The sequence below is a fragment of the Akebia trifoliata genome, chromosome 6 (genome assembly GCF_017979445.1).
Source record: "Akebia trifoliata isolate Shusen 1 chromosome 6, ASM1797944v1, whole genome shotgun sequence".
Lineage (NCBI taxonomy): Eukaryota > Viridiplantae > Streptophyta > Magnoliopsida > Ranunculales > Lardizabalaceae > Akebia > Akebia trifoliata.
This window is the reverse complement of record NC_141380.1, coordinates 29,380,214-29,399,515: the sequence shown is the minus strand read 5'-3', so window position 1 is coordinate 29,399,515 and position 19,302 is coordinate 29,380,214. Positions and strand designations below refer to the sequence as shown.

Sequence of the window (19,302 nt, the reverse complement as noted above, 5' to 3'; positions counted from 1 at the left end):
TCTTGCTTATGTTGGTACTCCATAGTTGCAGCTTTAGATCAGAAGTAGACCAATGAAAAGGATAACATGATGATTCTATTATAAATAGAACCCCATTTAGTATGATCATAATTTGTCTCCTAATTGTGCTGTTTTATAAAGATGGTATAGAGGTTTGCTTTCCACCACTCTTGAGACAAAACTAAAGCACCTATAGACCTTAAAAGAATATTTTTTCTTGGACCAATGTTAGGTATCATGTGCATCACCCCTCTCATGATCATATCTCTCTCTCTTTATATATGCCTGTGGTGTTCTGTTAGTTATTTGAATTTTTTGTTGATGTTAATGTTAATTGTTTTCCAGACATGGGTTTTGTTTGATCCAAGTGTATACTACGTAGAGGGACAGATTGAACATTGATTTGGAGCCCTTCACCTAAGAATTCACCACGTCTTATGGCTATTGTGATTGATGTATTTCAGTAGTTGGAAACTATGTGCTGTGAAGCCATCTTAGTGTGATATCAAGAACCATTATTAGTTTCTTCTTCATCGTCTATTTTCTCTCTTCATCTCATTTTCTTTATCTTTTATTGTAGATCAAATACCCTGAACCTTTTCTTTATTTTCTATTGGAAGTTTATTACTGTTGAGTTGGTTGAATGTTCTAAATTAGAACAAACCTAAAATAAATAAAAGGTCGGCTCTCCTACATCACAAATCCACCTCACATTTACCCTCTCTCCATAAAAACTTCATGTCTACAACTGATAACAACAAAAGGAACGGAAAAAAAAAACATTCAAAAGCTCAATAATTTAGAAGGTGAAAGCATTACCTTCGAATACCCCTTCAGGATAATTTCATTACTGAGTGGAATCCGGTGTTGATCCTCTGGTTCATCATCCAAATCCTCATCAAAATCTGACTCCTCCAAATTCGAAGGCGGTGGCCGAGGAAGACCAATCATCAATCCATCATCCTCCCTATCTTCATCCGACGAATTCGAAGGCAGTGGCCAAGGAGGTCCAATTATCAAAAAAACATTTATTAGTTCAACAAAATGTATGTAAAAAAGTCTAAAGTGGAGAAACTAAATTAATCCTTCTTATTCCAAAAACCCAATAGAATGGCTAGTTGTGCATAAAAAATTGTAACACGAGTAGGTTTAGCATGTTAGCAGTGGCTTCCAGGTCACCCCCATTTGCAGCGTAAACATCAGCAAGGGACTGCTCTGATAGACCAGGAAACATGGCCACGAGATGTGCCAGCTCTACTTCAGATTCTTCATCCAAGTTTAGCTTTTCTATTATGTCAACTGAAGAAAGTGACTTTGAATCATGCGAACCAGGAATTGCCTGGCCCTTCACTGTCCAATCCTTAGAAATGAGTCCTCCTTCAGTGTGATGGATGCTAAAACTACGAACAGCTTCTCCTGCCTCTGGGAACTGGTTTTGTGTAGCTTTCCTATGGTTCTCGAATGAAGGTCTGGTCAAGGCAGTCTTATCTCCAGTTTTAGAATCTCGGCAAGTTATCTTGGAAGCTTCGATTTTATTCTCTATTCCTTGTTTGAAGAGCGGTCCGTAGGATGTTGCGTTTGGATTCAAATATGACTTTCCTCTCTCCATGTCTCAGTTTATGCAAGAAATCTGTCTATCTAAACACAACCAAAAAGCCCATGAACAGTTAAATTAGAATTGAGAACTCTAGGCCTTCTACTTGGATTTTTTATTTAAACATGATGCTAATTTTAAACTAGAGAAGATTAAAAATGAAAATAAAAAAGGAAGCCAAGGTAATCCTTAAAATAGATAAGATGAAAAAATATTGTCCCTTTTTAATGGGATTTTCACCAATCCTTCTTGGGAGAACACTCAGATTTCTGATTCTCACTTGCAGCAATTGATCGATGCGTTGCTGAAGTAGAGTTCTTGAAAAAAAAAATGAGTGCTTCTTTGTTGGCTATAGAGATGTAAGGATGAAAGGCGGAGGCCATGACAGAGTTGTTGCTCGTTCGGGTAGGTACACCAAAGAGAGAGAAGGAGAGAGAGACTTTGAAATTGAGAGGAGTGGTTTTAAGTAGTTTGGGTGATTTCAAGCAGTGTATCTTTTTTTAATAAAGAATTTCTTGAATCATGAATAGGCAACTGATACAAAAATTACTGAAGTAGTTGTACAAGTCAAACAGCAACTTAATCATGATCATACCATGATGAAGTTTCTAGTATTTTGACCATCAGCTCTGAAGTAGTTGAATTTGCTAATTATTATCCACTGGTGGCAAAGTAGTGGCCTTCTTGGAAGTAACATTATCTGCAACCTGTCCAAGATTCTGAGCAGTTGGCATGGAGGACTTTGGAGCCTAACTACTCTAAGAACAGATAGCCCAGTGAACTTTGTCCTCCTCTGTTGCTGACTCCATAGCCCATTCTGTCTAAGCTCTTTTTTTTTAGACAGGAAAACCCAAACCCTGCACACAGTGCCCAAAGAAAAAGGTCATTTAGGCCAGACTTACTTATATTAATGCCTATTGTAGAGATAAGTAGCAGTAGTTAGAATGACCACATCCTAACTGGCTTTAACTTCATTAAGAATCTCTTTACCTATTTGGAAAAAACTTCACATTCCATTTTCCCAACCTTTACAAGCCTTCTTTGGTAACGTGATCTTTTTGTACTTATTTTTCGGTTCAATGAATGGTTGATATGCACTCAAGCTACTCACTACAAAACACCTTAGGTAGTTTGGGTGGGCAATTAATGCAAAAAAGAGTGTGACCAGCCAATGCATCCTTTCTTTTCACATTGGGCAATATAAGGGTGAAGTTATGCATCGTCCCAATGAAAGCATGCCACGTCCTCTTGGGAAGGCCTTGGCTTCATGATAATGATGTCACCTATCAGGGCAAAGCCAACACCTATTTTTTCATGCATAATGGTGTCAAAGTGACCCTACACCCTTCATATGCCAAGCCCAAGGCTGCCTAACCAGCCAAAGAGAAAAGAACATTCTTATTTTTACCAACTTTAGTGAAGACATAAAGGAAACAGGCTAAGTGTTCGTGGTGGTAATGCAACCTTCCAACTGAAGCCCTCCTACTCAAGCTCCTCATCAAGTACAACCTCTCCTTCAAGAATTTTCTTGTGCGGAATTGTCAAACATTGCCTCACATGAGAAAGTGCTCATTGCAAGTCTCCCAAATCTGGCCCATTATTGGATGAGTCTGAAATAACATGACATATTGAAAGAAGAAGTTGAAGACTTACTTTCCAAGGGTCTCATTCAATCAAGCCTTAGTCCATGCAAGGTTCTGGCGATGTTAGTACCTAAGAAGGATGGTCCACGGAGAATATGTATTGATAGCCGAGCAGTGAACAAGATTACTACAAAATATCATTTTTAGACTCCAATGCTTGATGACAAGCTAACAATCTCAATCATCTTCTCCTAAATCGACTTGATAAGTGGCTACCATCAGATACGAATTGGTCACAAAGATAAATAGAAAACAACATTCAAGACCAAGGATGGCTTGTGCGAATGGTTAGTTATGTTGCTTGGTTTATCAAACACCCCTAACACTTTTATGTGCCCCCATAAACTAAGTGCTACAACCTTTCATTGGTAAGTTGGATGTGGTCTATTTTGATGAAATCTTAATCTACTCCAAATCTGATTTAGAGCACCATATGCATCTATGGACTGTTTTTTAAGCTCTCAAAGCCAACTCTCTTTACATCAACTTGAAGAAGTGGCACTTCTTCACATTCTGCGGTATTTTTTTGAGTTATATAGTCTCCAAAGAGGACATACAAGTAGATGAAACTGAAATTGGAGTCACAACCGATTGATCTACCAAAAAATCAGCCTTCAAACCTTGAAGTTTTCATGGGTTAGAATCCTTCTATAGGCGTTTCATCAAGGACTTTAGTTCCATCGCAGCCCATTCATGGAAGGACATGAATAACATTTTATATATCGAAGTGAAGAATATGGAAATAAAATTACCTGAGTAAGCAATTGAAGTCCATTAATAGGAGATTTCCGGTTAGATAGAAAATATTGATTGAGAACATCTCGTAATAGTTCAACAGTAGTAGTAGCCAAGTTAGCTCAGATTCAAAATTGACACCTTCCAATAATTTAGAAAATAAGCTTCCAGATTCACTCATTGATTCATTTTGAAGCATTCTATGAAGTTCAAAAAGCCCATTTCAATATTCAATCAGAATAATGTGAAGTTCTTTTCCCTTAAATGGTGAACTGACAAGGAACATCTCGTAACAGTTCAGCAGTAGCAGTAATAGCCAAGTCAGCTTCAGATTTAAAATTGATACCTTCCAATAATTTAGTAAATAAACTTCTAGATTCACTCATTGATTCATTTTGAAGCATTTTATGAAGTTCAAGAAGCCCATTTCTATATTCAGTCAGAATAATATGAGTTTTTTTTCCCTCAGATGGTGAATAGACCAGATTAGCCAAAGAACTATCTAAATCAAATTCTTTTTTAAATTGTCTGAGTTCCTCCGCAGTGTTGCCATATACCACCAAAGTAAGGCTACACTAGCTACCCCTTAAAATCTAAAAGTCACATATATATCCAAAAGCTAGATCTGAGATGTTTAACAAATCAAAGTAAGGCTACGCTAGCTACCCCTTAGGGACTTCATTTTACAAAACTCGAGAGTACTTAATCAGATATTAATGGCATATGATGAACCAAGTTCTGCTTGCCTACCAATAAATGCACACCATTTTACAAAAACAATTACAAACTAAAACATTTGTACTTGAGAAAAGCAGAGAAGTTACCAAATATAAACACAATCTTCTTAACTATCCAAAGAAAATGAAAAGCATTGATTTTTCTGAAGTACTACAATGGGATGTGAAGTTTTTTGTTTGTGACAATGATACAAAATATGTAAGACATGAGGTAGAGGATTTCTAAAAATTTACATACCCCATTATGCCTTGATGAATCTTCCTGGGCATAACTAAGGAAAGAAAAACACAAAATATAATTTAAAGAGAACAATTGCTAGATGTAATATGTATGATTTCATCTTCATCTTTCAGTCTAAAACCTGGGTACAATTTCATGCAAGCAAGTATGTTTCCAATTGTATTTGAAGCCAAATATAAAAACCTCAAGGCATAAAACTCCGTAAAGGAAAAAAAAACAAGTACATGACAAATATACATGACCATTCATTCATCACATTTGCTACTAAGATTGAACATAAGAACAAAAAATGATTAGTATCCTCCAAGAACTTCACCCATAAGCTAAATTAAATAGACTACACAAATTTTAAAAAAAAAGTCGCCTAGATAATCAAAATTTTAGGCTCTCCGGTATGCATTGTAAGATATGAGTTTTTCCATAAGCCTTGTGGTGCTCAAACTAGAGTCATTTTTTTTTCTTTTTTTGATGCGACAAGGTGTTCACAACCTCTTTGAAAGTGGGACTAATCCCTACGGATATACCATGCCACCACAACAGGCGTATCGAGTAAAATCGCAAGTGAGGAGACTCAGTGTCACGACCGTGGGGAGCAAACGCGAGCCGCTCAACCACTGCTCCACCACGCGGGTGGTTCCTTTTTATTTTATGGAGTAAAATCTTGAGTGGGGAGAATCAATGTAACAACCCCGGGGTGCAAACCCAAGCCGCTCAACCACTGCTTCACCACTCGGGTGGTTCTTTTTTATTTTATTGTGGGTGGGGAGACTCAATTTCACGACCCTGGGGAGCAAACCCAGGTCACTCAACCATTGCTCCACCACTCGGGTGATTCCTTTTTATTTTATCACGGGTTGGGAGTACCCCATAGAGATTATCTACCAGATATCGAGATAAATTCTCACAAGTTACTTATTCATTGAAAAGGCCCATGAAGAGTACATTCCAGCAAATTTTTCTCGGTATAGAACAGTTCGCTCAGTTGAAACAAATGGTAAAACTAATGAGCAGTTTTTATGCCCAAGAACTCTAAAAAATGTAAGAGATAAAAAGAAGAGACGAACCATACCCCATTAAACGTCAATATAGACATATATCATAGATCAAAATGGAATTTATAGCTATGTAATGAATAACATGAGAAAACAATAAATGGAGAAAGTAGAACACACCTGAACTAACATCTAATGCATGCATGCCTGGCTGCAAATTCTTCTCCAACAGTTCAAGGCACATGGCTACTCTCTTCGACATATTATTCCGTACTGCTGCAAATATGCCACCAGTTTTTTGTTCTGGTCAATTCCACCTCTAGTCCAGATTCACTATTAAATTCTCATAAAACAACTTCACAATAGTATAATAAGCTACAACAATTTCAGCAAAACATATGGGTTCCACAATGATCTCTTAACAACTCAATAGAATCAAATTCAACCAACCTCAGCAACAGCTGGAGCCATTACCAATATAATAATAAAAAAACAGCTGGATCCATTGAGCGTAGACACCATGCGATACAATCCTTGTTCAAGTTTAACATTCTAAGAATGTACCCCTTAGGAAAGTATGTGTTGGGTGTTCTCTTGTGTTTCTATACACCTAAATTAAGACAACTTCGGTTACATTAAGGGAATTTAAGCTAGATATGTGACATCATGTTGAGACAAATTTAATCACTTGACTTAATAGTTCATTATTACCACAATTTAACAGCCCAAGATTTTTTTTTTTTTTTTAAATACTAGGGGCTCGCATAAACTGCAACATTACCTTTGATAATATGAAAGAATGAATGTTACTCCATATGTATGCTGCCCAATGCCAAATATATTATTATAAATATAAAAAGAAAAACGAACTAATATAGAAGGATCTTCGGTGCTCTATCAACAGCACCTTTGAGCAGGACTTAAAGCTTCAATTGAAAAAACAATACTACCCCGCAGCACCATGTTGAATATTGGGAAACTTCCATGGGGCTTGACACATCCTTTACACAGAGATGAAGGCACAAACCGAGTAAATAATAACTACATATAACTTTTAATATACTTTGCCTACATCAGACTATAAAGGAAAAACCTTCAATGAAGCCACACAATCCACATAGGAACACCATGACATCAGGATCCCTCATAGAGGCAAATATCAAATGATGCAAAATAAAATAACCCAATATTAATAAATAAATCCAATACTACATTCCCTCGAGAGTCCAATCTAGCAAAGAAGCCTAGCTAACAATGCCTGGCAGAACACCTAGGTTGTTTCTACGAGTGTATGCCCTTCAGCCTCTTATTAAGTTAGTAAATAGAGATAATAGTAGAAGGGATTTTATATATATATATATATATATATTATATATATATATATATATATATATATGCTGAGGCCACATAGAATATTTCAACCAAATGATAGAAAACATGTATATGTGACGAGTGTGCTGAAAAGCATAAATTCTATGGTCGATATGTAGGATTAACCAAGTACTTCAAGGTTGAGGTAGTAACCATGAATATCATGGTCTACTAAACGTGTGAATTAAAATATTAAATTGTTCATATATATATATCTAAAAAATGTATAATTAAATGAATCTAAACCAGTTTTGTATGTACGTTCCTAGACGAGTCTTTACTTTTTTTATTTTTTTTTCCTTTTTATGAAACAAATTGTGTTTATCCTATATGTATATATGTACCATATATACACACCATGATGGCATGCTTCCCAGAAAAATGTCAAATAAGTTTAACACAAGAAAGACATTCAAACAATTGATAGCATGATCAAACAACGTTCTGTGGAGCAAAGTATTAGTTCCAAGTTCAGAACCACCTCATATTTGTAAGACAAGAAAATGTACATTATAAACAATAAACTAAAGTGGATTACAAGATGCTTTCACCAGATTATATATTTAAATAGTTAAAAACATATAAGAAAAAAAAACTAATTGACAAGATTCACAGGTGGTTTCACAAGAGTACAATTCTAATTTTCTAAGCAGTCCATCTTCCATTAGTCTTGCAAGGAAGCCCGAAGTTAAGGGGATTATAATATCAGTTTGAAAACTTGTTGTATTTCTAATTTTCACCAAATAATTGAGTTATTTCAAAGGAGTTCTTAATATCAGTGATGAAGAACTTGAGTGGAAAATATACCTGGCGCACAAGAAGTACTGTGGGAATAACAAATGTCAAAACTGTTGCTCCCAACTTTCCATAGTAAAGCCCCACACAGCATCACAAAAAAGGCCGGCAACACCTCCTAAACACAAGAAAAAAAGAATGAAGTTACAAATACAAGCAAAACTACAAAACAAAATGCCTTATACAATGAAAGGAACAAAAATCCGAACCACAAACACAATCCCTTTTGTTAAAATAAACAAATCCAATTGTCAAAATAAAACATGTATCGTAAGGATAAATCACACTCGATTGTTGGATTTTGAGTTTTAACTGTTGGGATTGCGTATTTGTTTCTGACGAAAATGATGGTGATGATAAAATTATATATAGAAGGTCAGGTTCGGGAGCCAAAGAAAGTTACCTCACAATAATACGCTCCCATCAATAATGTATCTTCTATGATTTCACCATCTAAAATGCAAGTTTGGAGATCCATCCTACATATTGAATATCAAGTGATCTTGGAAACAAATTAGCAAAAAAAAAATGTGATCCAAAAATGTCTAAAATGGGACACAAAATAGTTACAAATTAATAGAAAGAACCTAAGTAACGAGGATTCATACCTTTTGTTGGTGAACACACCGAGCATGACAACGTTGAGCAACAAGAAAATAGAGAAATCCAGGGAAAGTTGAGCAACAAGCAAGCACTCAAGCCAATCAAAAGAAGATTAGAGAAAATCAAAGAAACTTTGTTAGATCTTTGTTGTAAGCACAGCCCAAGCAAAATTTTACCCAGTCCTTGTTGTAAGCATGGCCTAGGAAAAATTTGTTGGAATTATTTTATTATTTATTTATTTTCATTATCAAAATTATTTTGTGGCCTTTTCACATATACAAATTTTATATAAATACTGGATTGTAATTTGTTCAAAATATTAAGGATATAATTGGAAACCATGCTAGTGGTCTGACATTGATTACCAGCATCAAATATGATGGGTTAGTGAACATCCTATCAAAACTTAAGTGGTATTCACCTAATACTAGAATTCTACAATGGGTAGAAAATCTAGTATCCTCTTTTATAAATAGGTGGTCGTCCCCCCCTCTCTACACACAGATTATTCTATTATTGAGATAGAAGGTTCCTATCACCAAAGTGTAAGCAGAGTTGGGGTAGTGCACCTATTCTTCACAGATCAAAATCAAAGTGTTCTTCACGGATTATTGAAAAACGAATCCAGGTATTTTACAATTATTGTTTGTTCGATTCAATTATTTTATTTTTGTTCAAGATCAAATCCTAGATCCATGTCTATTACGTTTGTAGAATTTATTTTTCCAACAAAATTTACTTGGTCCTTGTTATAAGCATGGCCCAATGAAAAACTTTTAAGGTCCTCCATGTAAGTATCAACCTAAAATGTCATTAGAAAAAACAAGGAGAGAAAGATCTGGCATGGGGGCAATGCCAAATCAAAAAATGCGAATGGAATATAAGCATTAGCAAAAGGTGCAGTGAAAGTAGAGCATTTAAGCAAAGGAGTTCCTCTCTGGTGGCAAATCATATTTAATTGTGCATAACTTTGATAATTGCCAGACGAAACACCATTTGAATGCTGGCTTGTGATCTGTAAAATGACATTATTGATCATTTTATCTGTGATTCTTTTAGATAGTTCAAATGGAACTAGATGTCTAGACAAGATGAAGGTAGGCCCGAATTGGATTGTTGGCTTGGATTGTTTACTTTTTCAAACTCAGATGTGGCCCAAATAATTTTGTTGCTAACCATGACTATAAGTCATGATAATCAATCACCATTAAACGTCCAAGCTAGTATATTGAGAACACAAAAAGCAATATAGCAAAATCCATTTTCCTTAACCATGGTTCCATAATCTAAAACCATTAACAGGTAAATTCAATTGGAGTCGGAACGTAGAGTAGGAATATTTTGGAGGAGGCTTGAATCATGTCCATCTATTTGGGATCTATATTGCGAGTACTTTTTTTCCTGTCAAAACCATCTTGAGCAATATACAACGCAAGTTATCTAAACTATTCATGATCATCATCATCATGGTTATCATCATCGTCATGATCATGATCACTTGATGTTCTTCATAAACATCATCATGGGCATTATCTGTCATTATCCTCATGATTGAAATTGCAGGCTTTATACCAGTCCTATAGGAGGGTGAATAGGAAAAATTAAAATTTTCTTTTAAAATGCCAAATTCTCTAGGTAGGTCAAATGACAAATTCAAGTCACCAAGAGCTACTTACCGAAACACCAAGGCAATCAAGGTCTAAAGATTAAGCTAAGTGATAGGCAACCCTTAGAAGATGAAACTTAAAGCATGACGATCGTGGAATGGAATTCAAGATATGGCATACATGGAATGAGACATTTGATTTATAGTGGTTTGGCAAATTGCCTACATCCACTTTACTCTAGGTTATTGGTGTTCAATCCAAAAAAGGTTTTAGGTTCACTTCAAACCTTACACGAAATTTTTTCCTAAGCTAAACTCCAAAACCTTCTTGACTTGAGAAAGGCAACATCTCACTCAACGAGTTGAGGTTTGTACTTAGGAAACTTAGAACCTTGACACTTGACAAGAGTCCTAGATTCAAACAAGTACTTGGCTTTTGACAAGGCCAAACCAAGAAAGTGTTCTCCCTCTCTTTGGGATACTCCTTCTCCAACCAAAGCAACCAAAACAACAAGAGAATCAAGGAAAGCAAAGAGAAAGAGGTGATTGTGATCCCATCTTATGAAGCATCAATGAAGAAAAAGTGGAAAGAAGGGTTGAATCCATTAATTTACAGAAGAAATAAGAAATGAAAGTAAATTACTCACCAAAATATAGCTTAGGCTATCTTAAAAAAAATATAGTAAAATCCAATAAGAGAAGCTCAAACTACACTTTGACATAATTTTCACTTTGTTTTTCTTCCAAAAAAGTTCTCTCTGAATATCTACAGAACTCCCCCTATTTATAGACTAATAGGGGAGTTTGCTACAAAAAGAAAAATGAAGTTACAAAAATATCCTAATAAAACATAGAAAAATTCTCTACCATTCGTTGTTTAAGCAAATGGTTGCTTTAAAAGCCGTTTCTTGTCTTATTTCTTCTAAATTCCTTCCATTGTGTGTTTTCTTCTTCAATTCTCTTGCTTGTACTACTCTTTTTGACTAAATTTTTGTCTATTTTAGACACCAAATGATTTGAGTCCTTGGTACCATACAACTTATACAAAATTGGTTCCCACTTGCACTTGGCACAATTACTTCAAAATCTTTGTCTTAAGCAATCTTGGTCAATAAATCAAACTCCTAACAAAATCTTGTTTGTCAAGAAACTTGACATGATAAATCTCCACTAAAACGTATAGCATAAAATGGGTTTGACATGACCTAAAATCTGAGTGATCCAAAATCCCAATTTAGAAGGTTTGGAACCTTCGAGTAGATCCAAACTTAAAAAAATGGATTGAATATGGTTTGATGTGCCTTGATCCGAGTTGAACGGTGTAAAGTACATAACAAGTACATAATACCACAAATCACAAGTAACTTAACTAAAATAGGCTAGTTTTTTAAAATTTTGAGTTTATGCATTCTTAAATACTTAAACAACACTTTTTATGAAAACTAACAATCACAATCCTAAGATTTTATTTGTTAACATATGAATTTATGCTTCACACAATTATAAAAAAGTTAGCAATTATCATGGGTGGATATGTCGATTTATTTACAAATGCACACACAATTTTTTCAAATTTTATTTCTTTTTACAGGCAACATTTATATTTTAATTTGTTACTAGATATTAATAAAATGACAAAAGAAAACTTGTATATATTGTAAGTTGTCTTCCATTTGTGTTGTATATTTTATAGTGCATAGCTCTGTTTTGTTTGCAACGTTTGTGAATTATTTTAGAAAAGTGTGAAATACAAAAATAATTTTCTTTACCTACAAAAAAACACTTTCCATTTAAAATAGTTGTTGCAAACCAAACAAAGCCTCTTTCAATCATTCATTCTCACATAACAACTCTCTCATAAATGACAATCCACACAAATGATATGCAACATTTAAATACCCTTAATGAATATAGATCATTCAATCACCATAATAAATATAGTGGACAAAGGCAAAAAAGACAGTAAAGCAAACAGTGAATGTTTTAGAGTCCATGAATAATTGAGACAGTCATTTTTACTAGTCATCCATTAAAAAAATATTCAACATTGGTTATCATTGGGTGAAATGGTGAACTGAACTATCCTAGAGAAGGTTTAGATTTTAGGCCAATATGCAAGCTAGATCACTATGGAAACTAAATGCAATCCAATGAACGATCAATCCTAGCTAGTATCTAGGGTAGATGCACTTTTTTTTCTTTTTCCTTTTTTTAAAGTGGGACTAATCCTTACAGATACACCCTACTACCACAAACAGGCATATCGAGTAAAATCACGGGTAGGGAGACTCAATCTCACGATTCTAGGGAGCAAACCTAGGTCCCTCAACCACTGCTCCACCACTCGGGTGGTTCCTTTTTATTTTATAGAGTAAAACTTCAAGTAGGGAGACTCAATTTCACGACTCTGAGGAGCAAACCCAGGTCGTTTAACCACTGCTCCATCACTCGGGTGATTCTTTTTTATTTTATCGAGTTAAATCACGAGTGGGGAAACTCAATCTCACGACTCTGGGGAGCAAACCCAAGTCGCTTAACCACTACTCCATCACTAGGGTGATTCTTTTTTATTTTATCGAGTTAAATCACAAGTAGGGAAACTCAATCTCACGAATCTGGGGAGCAAACCCAGGTCGCTCAACCACTGCTCCACTACTCGAGTGATTCTTTCTTATTTTATCAAGAAAAATCACGGGTGGGGAGATCAATGTCACGACTCTAGGGAGTATACCCATGTCGCTCAACCACTGCTCCACCACTTGGGTGATTCTTTTTTATTTATCACGTTAAATCACAGGGGGGAGACTCAATCTCACGACTCTGGGGAGTATACCCAAGTCGCTCAACCATTGCTCCACCACTCGCATGGTTTCTTTTTCTTACCCCCCCCCCTCATGATTTTGCAATAAAAATTTCGGAGGATGTGCTTTTTTAGCCCTTATGTTTTCACACTTTTGAACTTCAGGGTATCATCATTTTTCAACCCAGAGTTTACTATTAGGCAGCATTTTCCATTGGCACATACCAATGACAGCTTTCACACTAATGTATTACTTTTTTTTCTTTTCTTTTGGGCTTCTTTCCTTTTTCACTTTTTTTTCTCATCCTCTTTTTTAAGATTTTGCATTGAAATTTTTGGGGGATAAGCTTTTTCAGATGACTTTCACACTAACCCCTAAGAAAATAACTAAGGAAGTTCAGTCCAAGGATACATAGAGGGTCACATAGTGATAAAACCTGCAACATGGCCACAATCTAATCCTTACTAGCAATAGACAGGGGTGCACTGTGATCATCAAAGACAAACCTGTTGAATCACGTTTTAATTGAAGACTAGTAAAAAGGCTATCAATAGAGATTCAAAGAGATCTAACTCATACTATAGGCTCAACCATAGTGAAAAAAATCGAGGTTTGGAAATAATTTAGCAAGATAAAGTTTCGAAAAAACACGGCAAAAGTTGGTAAAGGCGTGAAAACATCGGATAAATTAAAAAGTAAAAAATAATTCTTTTTTTTTTTAAATGTACAACAAGATATGCATTTTGTATATTAAATATTTAATGAAAATGTAATACGTCAAAATGCTAAAAAAAAATAATATGACTTTTCAAAAAATCATCGATTAAATCGATTAATCCTAATTTTTTGAAAACTCATATTTTTTCAAAAACTTCGTGATTTTTGTCATTATGGGCTCAACTGCTCTAGATTCTTAGAATATAATTTGGATCAAGAGATGATCAATACATATAGGGATACTAGTAACTTACATAAATAAATAAAAAACTAATTTTTTTTATTGTTATAAAAAGAGTCTAGAAAACTATATTTCAAAAATTGTAGGTAAACAAAGAGTATGTATGATGAGAGAGCCATATGACGAATAAAATGAAAAAAATAATAATAATAATAACAATAGAAAATTGGAAAGGAATACTACAATATATAAAAGACGATGTGAAGAGTACCTCGCTAGTACTAAAAACCAATTATAATGAGCCAATGAATTGAAATTTTTTAAGTTTTAATTTGTAAATTGTATTTTTAAGTATATACAATTGAATATGCTAAATTTGTTGCACAAATCATGATTTTTTGTGTGAGTATTATTCGAATGATGATAATTAAGTTTAAACATTTCACAAGTGGGCTTATGTATGTGTTATATATTTACTATTGTACATATGGTCCCCTTCACTTTGAAAGTTAAAAGTTTTTAAGAAAAGTGTGAAATAGGTAAACAATTAAATTGTGAACCTACAAAAAAAAAAAACACTTTCCATTAAACACTAGTTGTTGTGCATGTGTTGTATATTATGTAATATATGGCTACATTCGGTTTGCAATATGTAGATTTCTTTAAGAACAGTGTGAAATAGAAAAACAATTTCGTTGTTCGCCCAAAAAAACAAAAACAAAAACAAAAAAACACTTTCCATGCAACCTAGATGTTACAAAGCATAAAATCACAATCACCCTCGCTCTCTTTTCTGATATTGAAAGTTGTCCATCGTAGCATAAGAAGGATTTTTACCTTCATCTACCATAGCTTCGACATGTTTCATTATCAATAACAGAAATGTTACATATTCTACAAATATAATGTGCATAAGAGTCACAATGGGCAAAAGAGGCCTTTACTTAATATATCACCTAATATCCTAGAGAAGCAAGTTAGTCAATTACTTAATATCCCACCTTCCATTTCTTCGTTATATTATTGTAATTAGTTCAAACAAATTACTAGTAGAACCCCACGCTTATCCCCAAATCACATTAATCAGGCCTTAGGCTAAAAACCTTCAATTCCAAACATCATTTCCCTAACCATTAAAAGTTTCCAAATTTAATACTACCTTTATACTCAAAAATTCAAGACGCACCTTATTTGTGTCTAATTTTTCATAATTTAGGTCTTGAACCAAATATAATCATAATGGTACCCTTTATCTTGACAACTATTTGTTTCCCAACATCAAATCCTAATCCTAGTGTCCATTAATTCAAGAAAAAGTGTTAATATGCTTGACCTTCATTTGTTTAAATTTTCCTACTCTCTTGAATTTTGGTCTTCTAGTACAAGAAGGTTTCATTGGAACCTTGACTTTTATCTCCAAAACAACATATTTGTCGTCTGCAACACTGACCTTAACAATCTAGGTCATGCGTAACAATGATCACCTACAATTATTGGGACAGACCAATCTCACACAAACAAAGCTCCCAAGACGAGAATTTATTCACACCATATCCTAAATACCATCAATATATAGAACAACCATAGTCACGCTTCACGTCGAAGATTAACCATATGTGTAGAAGTCCCTATAAATATTATTTTGAACATATTTATACATATTTCTTCTAAAATATAATCTTGTTATTCTTTGGCATAAATCTTAAACAAAAACAATAGAGATCATGTATTCCTCGATTAGGAGTTATTGCAGTAGTCAATTTGGAACCACTCTAATTTCAATTGGAAACTAAATAATGCTTTCATAATAGCAACAAATTGAATCAGAAACCTTGTCCCCTTACAATCTCTATCATTTCCAATAAAAACAAGTTAAGGATATACTTTCACTTTGAGCACCACAATTTAATCTTACCCTTATAGATTATAACCATACTCACTCCAAGTAACATAGGCCACAGAAATCTACTTACTCGAGACACCACAAATGATCTCATCATCATCAATGCAAGGATTACAATAGTATTCATTTAATTTATACAATCTAAACCATCAAGACACCACAATTTGATCTCATTCCATAATATCACTATCATCACATCAAGACATAGATAACAACCATAACTTATTCCATTTATCACAGAAATCCTTCTTCTAAAAGGCCACATGAAATTATTATTCACTATGCACAAAAATATTTCACTAAATTTTAATCCCAACAATCCTTTGGAATAATATTTTGACAAACAATATCGGTTGCATCATCCCACTTCAGCGAGATTTATTTAACTAGCAACTCGGAATCATTCCATTTCCAATCCTAGATCTCAATAATAGATTTATAAGAACATTAAACAAACAGAATCTGAAATATTTAGCCCTAAGGGTTGTCATCATGTTCATCAAATAACACTTAATTAGAACTATCAAAATATCACAATCGAATCTCGTTCTATGTACCTCACTATGTAATCTTCACTACCCATCAAAGTACAAATCAAAGATAACAATCTCACTACATATAATCCTTTCTTTAAAAGGTCCACAAAAAGTACTCTTCATCATAGTTAAAATATCTCTAGAAATCAACTCGTTTTAATCCTTTTGTCATATCAATGATAGATTAGGGTAAAGAAATGATAAAATTGCTATTACCAAAATCATAGTTACTTTTATATGAACATTAATGACTCAACATAGTAGGAACGAAATCGTTGGCCTCAAAAGTTTTCACATCATGTTCAATAAAAGATCACCCTTAAGATCATAGGACTTTTAAAAATATCAAAAACATATGAATCAATCAAAACACCTCAATATGATCTACGCCAATATCCCAACCCGATCTCACGTATCCCACCCCATAATCTCACTTTCATCAATGCATTGATCAAAAACTATAGCATGCTCCATGTAACAAATTAATCATCTATTTCAGAAGACCACATGATAATCTCAACACCTCTTCATCCTAGATTACGAATTAACTGAATAGTGAACCCAATCAAAGCTATAGGGACTTCCATAAAAAATATCAAACATGACAAACTTTGTAGAGATTAAATTCTAGGTGTGGAGTATCTTTATTTTGTTATGATTAAATTATCCCCTATGGGAGCAATAGAGCATTACCCAAAGGCTTTCTAGTAGATAGAGGTGTATAACTAACTTGACCTACACGCAAATCTAATGAACCCACTCAACAACATAGGTGACAAAAAGTACAGAGATGCATTATCCTTCGCTAAAACTCCTTAAGATGCTCAATTGAGTTGTATTAAAGGACCCCTATTAGGCTAGGCATCAAGGTCTTTCCTCAATCCTCTACTCAAGCTCATGCACTAAAGCAGTTGGATATAAATATTCAATAGAATAGATTTTTCATTATTTAACATTGTGAAAGTATTTGGCTATACCGTTGAACTACTTGCCGGAAACCCAGCACAAAGCGGCCAGGGAAAGTTGGCTTTGGATGTCTAATCTGAACACAACTCGTCTAACTCAAGGTTGGTTATCTCAGCCTAGCCGATTCAGTTCACAACTGGATATAACAGAAGTCTGCCCCTGTTTGTTGTTGTTGATTCTAAACGAACCAAACGCCATTTGGGTAGGTAGTAATCCCCTAAGAAGCTTAGATAGAGTGGTGTTGGGCATGAATCTTAATGCCACATAAGCTCGTTGTCACCAGTATAAAGATAACAAACCAAAATCTCACTCCATGTATTGTTACAAATGAATCCTATAATAAAGGGTCAAATTAAAGTTACTATTCAACATATTGTAAATAATTTTCCAAAATCTACTCACATAAATCTATTGGCAAAAGTTTTTTAACGAAAACAATATCAATCCCATCTATTGCAATAAGAGATTTATTGAAATGGTAAACTCGGAACAAATATGCAAGATAGGATAGGTTATGATACTAACCATCAGATCGATCTTGAACTGATACTGTTGAAATCCTGAGAAAATGATAAGGGAGAAGGGGAAAACATTCCTTTCTAATGCTCTCGGGACTTCCTCCTTGGTCCAAATCATATCTCCATGGAACTTCTGATGCCTCTGTCAAGGGCTTTGAATCCAACTCAGTATTTCCCTCTGGCTTTGCCCATATGATTCCACCAATTTGGGTGAAGAAATTTCCATCTTTGCAGGATGCCCTAATATCTGTGTCTTTCAAATTGACTTCCCCAAAATCATCAATTTTTTGTGCGATCCTCTTCCATTGTTGGAGGCTTGGAGCCCGATCATCAAAACTTTCTGCAACACAATGTTCAACCCCAACGCTGAGACACAACGATTGGGGGAAAAAAGCAGGACCCTTCACGATTGACACACAATGTAGAGAGAGAGAGACAGAGAGACAACGTTCTGTCACAAAATATTCAACTCCAACGCCCAGCCACAACGATTGGGGGAGAAGAGAGGGACCCTTCACGATTCGCACACAACGTTAAGAGAGAGAGACAATGTTCTGCAACACAATGTTCAACTCCAACACCCAGACACAACGATTGGGGGAGAAGAGAGAGACCCTCCACAATTCGCACACAATTGAGAGAGAGAGAGAGAGAACGTTCTCCTGGGGTGGGTGGGAGTATAGTTTTGTAGAATGTTGGGCGGGATTTCAAATTCCAAATCGGACAGCTCTATATTTGACGCTGTTAATTAACGTTCCTTAGTAACTAAAATCTTACCAACGTCCTTTAATTCAAATGAATTACCCAATAAAAGTGCTTTCCTTACAAATTTAGTAAGATTTAAAATCATATTAAGGGTCATTTTTGGCTCAAATCAATCACCATATTGACAATTCAGCAAAACAGCCTAGATTTCAATATCAAAAAATTATTTTTTTGGTGGCTTGATCCAAGGTTTTGAAAATTGACAGCTACCGAACTCACAAATTTAAAATTGAAATTCAATAGTGAAAAATAAATTCTCTTAAAAAAAAAATCAAAGCCCATAGAATTTTGACCTCTGCAACCTTGTAGCATCGGATCATTATTTTTGGATGCCATGAGGAGAGATCGATCACCCTTAGTAAGATTTCAAATCTTACTAAGTTAGTAAAGCTGGTCTTACTTATACCAAATTGACAATCCAACATCATATCCATCGAAAAATTCATTTAGTTTGGGCTTGATTCAAGGTTTTAAAATCCCACCAAACTCTAAAATTTAACAATGAAAAATAATATCAAATTTCTTTTTTTTAAAGTTCATAGAATTACCACCTCAACGTCTTTGTGGCGTTAGATACCATTTTCAAGATTTCTTATTA

The 19,302-nt window shown here is 34.6% G+C and overlaps 1 protein-coding gene across 4 annotated transcripts; it reads right to left on the bottom strand.

Annotated features, from left to right (window-relative positions):
- Positions 1 to 20: 20 nt before the first annotated feature.
- LOC147400707 (uncharacterized) lies at positions 21 to 18,940 on the bottom strand. Of its 4 annotated transcripts, XR_015179511.1 has the most exons (6): positions 17,947 to 18,940; positions 8,512 to 8,587; positions 8,121 to 8,226; positions 6,123 to 6,218; positions 2,190 to 2,451; positions 21 to 1,638 (listed from the first exon to the last, which is right to left on the bottom strand). XR_015179511.1 is itself a non-coding variant. In XM_086446517.1 (5 exons), the coding sequence occupies exons 2-5, from the start codon at positions 8,584 to 8,586 to the stop codon at positions 2,348 to 2,350; spliced, it is 381 nt and encodes a 126-aa protein (XP_086302643.1). In that variant the 5' UTR covers position 8,587; positions 17,947 to 18,940; the 3' UTR covers positions 1,910 to 2,347. The 4 variants fall into 4 exon arrangements, 3 of the variants coding, with proteins under 3 accessions (XP_086302643.1, XP_086302646.1, XP_086302645.1); XM_086446517.1 differs by lacking the exon at positions 21 to 1,638 and having other exon boundaries at positions 1,910 to 2,451; XM_086446520.1 differs by lacking the exon at positions 21 to 1,638 and having other exon boundaries at positions 1,910 to 2,451; positions 6,123 to 6,215.
- Between the last annotated feature and the right edge of the window lie 362 nt (positions 18,941 to 19,302).

Excerpts from the sequence above, each read along its gene's own strand:
- LOC147400707 (XM_086446517.1), bottom strand. The coding sequence starts at position 8,586 with ATGGATCTCCAAACTTGCATTTTAGATGGTGAAATCATAGAAGATACA. Across the intron at positions 8,227-8,511 it reads TGGGAGCGTATTATTGTGAG|GAGGTGTTGCCGGCCTTTTT; the intron begins GTAACTTTCTTT and ends TCTTGTGTTTAG. Across the intron at positions 2,452-6,122 it reads TGCATTAGATGTTAGTTCAG|GGTTTGGGTTTTCCTGTCTA; the intron begins GTGTGTTCTACT and ends CACTGTGTGCAG.